Source organism: Acanthisitta chloris, unplaced genomic scaffold (genome assembly GCF_000695815.1).
Source record: "Acanthisitta chloris isolate BGI_N310 unplaced genomic scaffold, ASM69581v1 scaffold6440, whole genome shotgun sequence".
In the NCBI taxonomy this organism is placed as follows: Eukaryota; Metazoa; Chordata; class Aves; order Passeriformes; family Acanthisittidae; genus Acanthisitta; species Acanthisitta chloris.
Window position 1 is genome coordinate 10,293 of NW_008653253.1, and position 9,308 is coordinate 19,600.

The 9,308-nt window shown below is 39.4% G+C and overlaps 1 protein-coding gene across 1 annotated transcript in view; it reads left to right on the forward strand.

The window, feature by feature from the left end:
* Positions 1 to 2,868: 2,868 nt before the first annotated feature.
* Positions 2,869 to 9,308, forward strand: part of MADD (MAP-kinase activating death domain) — a 61,507-nt gene continuing 55,067 nt past the window's right edge. Inside the window, exons 1-3 of the mRNA XM_009080094.1 lie at positions 2,869 to 3,062; positions 5,709 to 6,323; positions 8,916 to 9,219. Coding sequence (XP_009078342.1) covers positions 3,001 to 3,062; positions 5,709 to 6,323; positions 8,916 to 9,219 — 981 coding nt within the window. The 5' untranslated portion in view covers positions 2,869 to 3,000. The remainder of the gene's footprint in view (positions 3,063 to 5,708; positions 6,324 to 8,915; positions 9,220 to 9,308) is intronic.

Below are 9,308 nucleotides of genomic sequence, written 5' to 3' on the forward strand. Positions count from 1 at the left end.
AGCACAGGGTAGGGAATGAGACCAGCCTGATAGCAAGCTTTTGGCAGTTAGGGAGAGGGAGTTAGGGCTGATGCCTGTTGGTGTTGGTTTATACAGATCATCAGCTGTGGTGTCTGATTTCAACCAGGATTAGGAAGGTGAATTCCAACAAACAGTGATATAATACTCTTTAAGTGATGTAATCAGCCATTATGAGATCTCTGAAGAAGCAAGAGATTGAATAGGGGAAGGCAAAAAAACTAAACTTGGTTCTAATTCTTCTACCCCTTGTTCCAATCCAACAGAACTTCATTTTCCCCCCAAAGAAAACCTTTGTCCTCTTATGTATCTCTGTAACTGTGATCTTGTTAAGTGATCAGTAAAAGAGGCTCTGGAAAGCCCCTGCATCAGTCTGGTCTCCCTGTGTTGCAGTAGAAAGCGGAAACTTTGATGTCTGATGTCACTATAATGTAACTTCAGCCATTCCAGGGACATTGGAAACCCTGCACATGTTCCTTGTACTCCTCTGCTCAGATATTCTTCAAATGTCATGTTTTTTAATTAAGGTCTTCATATTGCATACTCGCTAGCTCGTCTGCAGAGCTGTGAGAAAGATGTGTAATGAGCTGCAGTAATAAAATACGTTCTTCAAGCTTGAGAACAGGAAAAAAGCCCCAGGGTATGGACAAGTTACTGCAAGGTAAGCTAAGACTGTGGTCTTGGAGCCTCTCAGTTACGTTTTTGTTCCACTGTAAATGCAGTTTTACCCGCTCCAGCTTCGCTGAGGAGTAGGGTAATCTCTGATATAGGGGAAGAATATACATTTGGTTACCACTGAGTAGCAGAATTTCCTCGAAGTCATACTTTATGTTACATTCTGGTAACTTATTCCTATGCCCATATATGTAACTGAACAATTTGTTCCTTTAAGAAATCTGAGTAAAACTATTTGTAAAGAAAACAGATAAAGTAGTTCATCAAACTGCAGACAAAAAGATCGACTTGATCATCCCAGCTTCATCTTTTGAGTTTATCCATGCCAAAATATTTGCAGAATATGTTGGATCAAGAGCTTTTCCAGGACAGATTCTACAATGTTTTCAATAATATCATTAAAATGAAGAAACAGAAACTTTGCTTCCTGTGTCTGTATTTTCTCTGTTGTTTAGACAAAGGAATTTATAACAGTATTGCTGCTCAGAAAAGATAATTCATAGTGCTGTCACTTAGGAACCTACAAGGGTCTGTAATTGAGGATATAGCAAAACCATGCAACAGAGTTTTACAAAATGTGAGAGTTTGTATGTGTGAAGGTTAAAGTTTCTTTCAGTTTATTATTCCTTAGTTAATACTTACTGACTAGCATGATTTTCCTTTATTCTAAATTGATTACATGGGTTTTTGTGTGTTTGTGTTCTTACTGGTACTTGAGGGGCTAATTAATAAAATTCCCCTACTCTGTTGCTGGAATGTGAAGGCCTGGGAAAAACCCAAATATGTTGCTAGACTTTGAATGTGACTCTGAGATGCTGATAGTTACTGTGCTTTTAGCTAACTTTTGGTTGTGAAGTAATGAGAAAAACATCAAGAAAATTATCTGGTTTTGCTGAGATTTACAGGTTCTTAGTAAATCTGTTATACTTTTATACAAATAAAATCTAAACATGCTGCAGAACAGAAAGATTTTAGTACAGTAATAATAATTTTCTGGATTCTGTGATACCCTTAGGATATAAACATGAACTGAAATGGAAACCTTACTCTGAATGTGCCTGGAAAGACAATCAGTGCAAAATAAAATAACTCTACCAATACTTTCATTGGGCTGCTCAGTAAGCTTGTAGTGTACTTTGAGCACCTCTGATTTTTAGAGTTTCCAAGAATTTTCTGTTCCAGAACATTTCCATTTTCAGATTGTTTTCAAGTATAGCTAAGGAGCATTGTAATATGGAACTGTATTACTTTTAAAGACATTTTCCCCCTTTTCTTTCATGAATTCTAAGAAGTAAGAATGGTGGGATTGGAAAGAATAATTTTACAGTGCTTACTGAGTTCTGGGTATCTATTAAGCATAATTATTGACAAGTAGTAATGCTGCAGTAAAATAGCAGTTGTGTCAAGAGGATCTTTTTATTACAAAATGTGTGGAGAAGGTAGCTGATGGCTATCAAGAGTAAGTGGTGAAGATATGTGAGATAAATGGAATTGAATAAAGTGAGTGAAAGAAACAGTATTATTTACAAGAGGCACTTTTGCTATTGCGAACTGCAGTTCTATATCTTCACAGAAAAAGTATTAGAGACCACAGTCATTGGGGACTGTGGAGATCATTCATTCTTGCTGTAGGCCACTTGCAGGTTTGGGATGGTGAGATGCCTTATATTAAATTGGACTTCTCTTGATGTTACCCCTTCTTTAGTTATTGTTTGTCACGCAGCTAAAGTCCATGTCAAGGTTTTTTCCTCAGTCATGTGTAACTGCAGTAATGCCAACTGCAATTTCCCAGGCACTGAAGATCCCAAGATCAGGGATTTGCCTAAGCAACACACAAACCATTTAATGAGTAGCTCTTTGCCAGTGATATGCTACTTTGCTTGTCTTCCCTTTAGAGTAGAATTATAGAATTGTTTAGACTGGAAAAGACCTCTGAGATGATTGATTCCAACCATTAATTCTTGAGATACTCTTGTACCTTTTTGCATGTTTTTCAGCTGTTTCTGCTTTTTTGGGCATGTGACTGTGGTTTTATACTCGTGGACTGATCTGTGGATGGTCATGACTGCAGAGAATGATAAGGCTTTTTGGGAATGTAATTAAAATCATGAAGTTACTTATATGTATTTGATATTCCTGATTGTGCTTTTGACAGTCTTGCTTTCCTTGATTGTAGATTGGACTTGCCAGACAGTTTCCAGCGGATCCTGTTCCCCAAGGCAGTTGATCACGGCTGACGAGATAACTGACTACTGGATCAATGAACAGAAATTCACTGAGATGACATAGGGAGAGGTGTCAAGGACAATGGTGCAGAAAAAGAAAATATGCCCTCGATTACTTGACTATCTTGTGATCATTGGAGCCAGGTAATGTGAAAGAGCCTCAGTGGTGCTTGTCATTGGGCAGTAGAGTAGGGATAAACAGCTTAGCATCCATGGATGAAGCCTTGCCTGGTGCTGAGGAAGTGCTGTCTGAAATGTGTGCAGAATGCTACTCTAAGGGCAGCACCTACTTGGGCCAGGGCACTTTTTGAAAGATGCTAGCAGCCAAAGTTTTTTTAACTTGTGGTCTTTAGTCTTCTTTTCAAGGATCTGCAAAGGGTAACTAAGAAAAGCCAATTTGTATATCACTCTCTGGTAGCCTATGTGTCTGAACTTCTTTGCTTCTACTGGCTTCAGGACAGAGGGATTTATAAATTGAAAACACTGAAAGCTGCATGAAAGTAAAATACTAGTTTTCTGCTACTTTTACTGGTAGTAAAATGCTACTACTACTTTTCTAGCTTTTGAAGTGTAGTCTGTAAACTCAGTTTAAAAAACATCAATCTGGAACTTGCTTACTTGGCTGTTTCTCCCTCTAATACTTATTTATCCTCATAGCAATGACATGAATGCTTTCTGGTTTTTAAAGTCTTACTAACTATCAGTAGATAAAATTTTACACTGTTTTGCTGAAACCATGTATGAAATGTGAGGTTGTTATGTGTCCTGTTTGTCCAAAACACAGGTGCTCAGTAAATGTTATTTTTCTGTATTCAAAGTTTATGATCAGCTTTCTGCCAGTCTGTTTGATGGGTGTATACTAACATCTATTTTGCTTTCATTTCTAAATATCAGTGGTCTACGTGCATCAGCCTGTTGCTTTACCTCTCACTTTCTTTTCAGAATACTCTGAGTGCAATATTTAAATAGGCTAAGTGGAAGAAATTACATAATCCAAAGTAACAGTTATTTTTATTATTACATTTTATGGACAGAATAATTTAATAGTTTAATTACTTTTTTGCTGTCTGTAGAAAAACAATCAAGTTTTCTGTATGAGTGTCACCAACTAGAAAAAGGAGGAAGGAATGTTAACTGCCTCCTCCAGTGACCCTGAAAGTGTCTGATGTTCTCACTTAGACATCTGCTAGTGTCACTTCTGGACTCCTACAGTTCTCTTGCTTTCTGCTGGTCCATGGTGGCTAGACTGCTACTGCACAGAGGTCTGTTGTCTCATTAGGCAGTTCAGCAAATGCCTATGATAAGAGAGAGAATTGACCAAAGCGGCTTCTACTACAAAGTCCTTAGGAGCTCCATGTGGTCTTTACTGTGCACTAGTAGTGGTGCCTTTTGGAGCTATTCCCTTTCATTAGGTGCAAGTTTTCTAAATGTCTGAGAAGGCTCTGTCTTTGTAGCTAATATTACTGCAAAGGCATGAAGTGATAATATATTCACTGGTACTTTGATGATGTCTTATTTTTAACCACTTACTGCCAAATAGACTCTCTAAAGAGTACCAGCATTATTTGGCATCTTCTGTGGATGATGCATTAGTTGTGTGTACAAACATATAAAAGCTTTGTAGTGTTTCTTTCTTGTTTCATACAGTATTTCAGTACTTAACTGTACAGGCAATATAGATCTTATTGCCAATTTATGCTTTATTATTAAAGCATTTTTACTTTTCCTTTAATAAAATACTAGTTTGGCAGAATTAGTCAGCAGAGCTATTTACACCAGTGATTTTCTTTTGTAAGCTACTAACCTTCTATTACTACTTGTTGGGGTTTTCTCATGTCTCTTACATGAGAAAAGCAAGCGTCAATGCTAATTGCTTTAGAAAATGGTAAGAGGTAAGACTTCAGCAGAGGTGTCAAACCACAGAGGGGTTGCTCTGGGGACATGTTTTTCTTCCTTCACTGTGTGGATCTCTTATATCTATGGCAGTTAGCCAGTAACTTTCATGGAAAAGTGGTGGTAGGAAAATGGTTAATATCTTGTAAGAATCTGTTCTTCAGGTGGAGAATTGGGAAACAACAGTATCACCGTTCTGTCTTTGTGTTCCATCAGTGATTTGTGGTACAAAGATTGGTGAGGCACAGTGTTAAATAGGTCTGCATGTTATCATGCAGCTTTAATAGTACCTTTCCAACTTGAGAATCAAACATAGAAATACATATCTATGGTTGCTAGAAGATTTTAGGATGAGAGCCATATCATTTCATCATTCATCTGAGTTATTTCCTTGCGAATTGTTGTTTTCCCAGTTAGGAGTTGATACTGGATTTTCTAATTTAATTTTTCATCTTCATAAATGGATGAAATCCAGGGGCTTTTCCTCCTACTGTATATTTGGAGAGGGACAATGTATTTCCTACCCAAATGTGGCCCAGAGACCTGTGCAGTTAAATTAATTTTGGAGTTGAGGTCATGGAAATATGATAATGCAGTGTTCACCTAGGAATGACATAGTCCTGAAAGTTCTTTTCTCAGTCAAGTTTGAACAGACTACTTGCTGGGCCCTGCTAAGGATGCTATAGTCTTCTTTACTTAGCCTTTCTGCCTTTCACTAGTAATTGAGCATTGTGGTCAGTGACAGGGAAAGCTGTGCTTTCCTTGAATAGTAGGGGAGAGAGGAAGGAAAGATGAGGCCTAGCCCACAGGCCACTGATACATTAGTAGGAAGCTCACAAAGATTTTTATTGGTATTATTCAACTGTATATGGGGTTTTACTTGCTTTTCTTTTGTAGGCACCCAAGCAGTGATAGTGTTGCTCAGACTCCTGAACTGCTGCGACGTTACCCTCTGGAAGATCACGCAGACTTTCCTCTGCCGCCTGATGTTGTATTCTTCTGCCAGCCAGAAGGATGTCTGAGTGTACGGCAAAAACGCATGAGCTTCCGTGACGACACTTCCTTTGTCTTCACTCTCACAGACAAGGATACAGGTGTCACTCGCTATGGAATCTGTGTCAACTTCTACCGCTCCTTCCAGAAGAGAGTGCCCAAGGAGAAGGGAGAAGGCACAGGGGGACATCGAGCTCGGGAGGGACAGAAGATCCCTAAACCTGGGGATGCATCGGCACCCCAAGAGGAAGTGGGCACTGAAAGTTCAGAGAGTGGGTCTTCATTGCAGGCTCCAAGCACAGAGTCTACCCCTGATGTGAATCGATCACCATGCAGTAAGCGTCTGGCCAAAGGCAACCATCGCTCTCGGAACAGCACTCTGACTTCTCTGTGCATCCTTAGTCATTATCCATTCTTTTCCACCTTTCGTGAGTGTCTGTACACTCTCAAGAGACTTGTGGACTGCTGTAGTGAGAGGCTGTTGGGCAAGAAGTTGGGGATTCCTCGTGGAGTGCAGAGGTATGTTGAGAGGGAAGAAAGAACTTTTCCCTGCTAATCTTTGTGTCATGTCTGCAGGTGTGATTGCAGAAGCAGCCAAACACCAGTGGTTGGACTTTTTTTTCTGTTTTAAGCCAGGATCGCAACAGGAAAAAGAAATGTTTATAATGATTTTTTTAAAACTTCTCTGTCCCATTCTGTAGCCTGGTATGATTTTCATTTTTGATACACCTAAGGAGGCACCATCCTTCTGATAACTGAATCTAGCACTGATGCTGTTATTGTTGCTTTGGCATTTAAGCTCTGTAGCAGTGCACATCAGGACTGATTCTCTGGCAAATTAGAAACAGCCAAGAAATAACAGAGGGAATTTCTAATGGGGCAAGAGAGAAATGATGAAAATCTGCTTAATGAGTTTATGAAACAATCTGAACCTCAGAATGGGAAAGAACAGATTAGAGAAGCAGGAACGGCTCAAAGAGTTCAAAGTACAGTATTTGAAGGGGAGGGGGAGAAGAGGTAGAAAGCAAAGGAGTTATCTGTGAAACATTTGGGAATAGTTGTTGGTAACAGTAAATTAAATGGAACTTGGTGTATATTTAATGTAATGTGGTAGTTTTACATATCTGGTGTTACTGTGTTGGATGTGTAACATAAGCTGTTGCACTATAGGGTGCAGAATGAACAATGTTTTTATGTATTTCAGTCAAGGATATATTTCTGTGCCTGATACCTATATTCCAGGAGGATATTTTCCTTTCCAATATGATAACTGAAAAGGAAAAATATGAAATGAATCTCTGGAGAAGGAGGGTATTGACTCAGCAGTAAGAGGGACAGGGCTGTGAGATAGTACATAATGTGAATTAAGTAGTCTGGTATACTCCAAATTATACTTGTCAAAAGAAAAATATGACAGGACATCTTATAATTTTTATCTTTATAAGCTCTTTACATTTTGCATGAAATGGGGAATCTGCCACATTCATAGAGCAGTAGCCTACTTCTTGAGTTACTGTCCTGGAATAATTCTAGGAGAGTGTTCTGGGCTAGTATGTTTGATTCCTGCATTGGCAGATTTATGACCTAAATCTACTGATGGGAAGTAAATTATTCTGTCAGAGCAAAACTCTTCCTCTCCTCCCCCACAAAGTGGAAGTCTGTCTGGAAGCTTATTTTGTCACTTGGTTTAGTCTGATAGTTACTGAGGCAGAAAAAGGTGCTAAATTTCATGATTTTCCTCAACTCTGTGAGCTCATATGATTTTTAAAAAGGGGAGGTAGAGTATTCCAGTGTTTGAATGGCATGTGGCATTTGAAAAATTTGCTCTTATTAGACAGAAATCTGAAAGAGAAGAATTGAGTGATAGATGAGGAGAGTGAGAGAAGGAATTCTGGGCATACATATCTGGAAAAATAAAGCAGCAGGTTTGAATTACCAAGTGATTTGCTAGTGGTGACCTGGAAAAGTAGAATAGTTTTGAAGTGGCAGCAGAATAGAGGTGAAACTGAATCATTAGAGATTGAGTTGTTAAGAGACATGCTCCACTTTTTGCAATGTCTTGTGCATGACAGTTGGCTGAAGAAAGAGTGGAGGATGAGAAGCATCACAGTTCCTGAGAGGTATATCATGTAATCAACATAATCTCAAATCCCCTTGTTTTGACCCATCCAAATTTTTCATATTATTATTCCTTTGTGAAATCTCCAGTGTCATAATTTTTTTTCTTAAAGTTGTGAACTTTAAGGTAGAACCTCTAATTTGAACCCATACCTTCCTAAGGGTCTATTACTGTAACGGAAGATGTTTTCCAGGCCGAAGTTTTTTACAGAATGAATACAGCAGGTTTGCAGCCTTCACTGTGCTACACCATCGAGAGCTGAAGTGGACAAGGCATTTTGCTTCCCTTGTCAGACCCAGTTTCCAGTTTTGAAGCTCTGAAGGCCCTGAGCAGTGCCCATGCATGCTTTTTGGCCAGCCCATCTGTGAGCTACAGTTTTCAGATTGCTAGCTTAGGGCATGGAAAAATTGCTGCTTATTTTGCTAAGCTACCTAAATGTTTTCTACACAGCTTTCAGAGAAATATGTCCATTTCTGCCGTGGATTAATCAGCGTTTGAGAATGATACAGTGCATGGATAGAATGAAAATGAATATTTTATCATGCCAAAACATCTGGGAGGTCTTGGTGTGGAATATTTTTATTATGTCAGGATTAGTTCCTATTCTTGCAAAGGTCTGTAGAACTGCTAAAAGCAGAGTGCTACAGTCAGTCTGCCACAATTCTAGATGAGATAGGAGAGTATCCTATTTGCCTGCTGAATTTGAAGCATGAGGACAATGAGAGTTCTTCAGTGATCTGGACCTGAGTGAGTCCTTTAAATGTATGAATGAACTCTCAAGTGACATACTTGTGTTGATTTGTGCCACAGAAAGATTTATACTTCCTCACAGTGCTTGTGTCAGTAAGCCTAAATCCCTATTTTCCATTCCTCTGTGTGACCAAATGTTTGTTACTTGCTTAGTTTAATCTGCCCTTTCTCTGGAAGAGCCTTGCGGACTAGCTCTCAGGTGAAGCTCTTGGAGTATTAACCTTGTTCTGCTCCCTGTACAGGGATACAATGTGGCGGATTTTCACTGGCTCCCTCCTGGTTGAAGAAAAGTCTAGTGTGTTGCTACATGACTTGAGGGAGATTGAGGCTTGGATATATCGGCTGCTCCGTTCCCCCATGCCAGTCGCTGGTCAGAAGAGAGTGGATGTTGAAGTCTTGCCACATGAGTTGCAGCCAGCTTTGACCTTTGCTCTTCCTGATCCATCCCGCTTCACTTTGGTGGATTTTCCATTACATCTGCCTTTGGAGTTGTTGGGAGTGGATGCCTGCCTGCAGGTACTGACCTGCATCCTTCTGGAGCACAAGGTGAGAAGAGAAATGTTGATCTCTGGCAGATATATAGGAAGATCTGCTCTCTTCAAAACCAGGATAAGCTGGATGTGTAGAACAGCTGT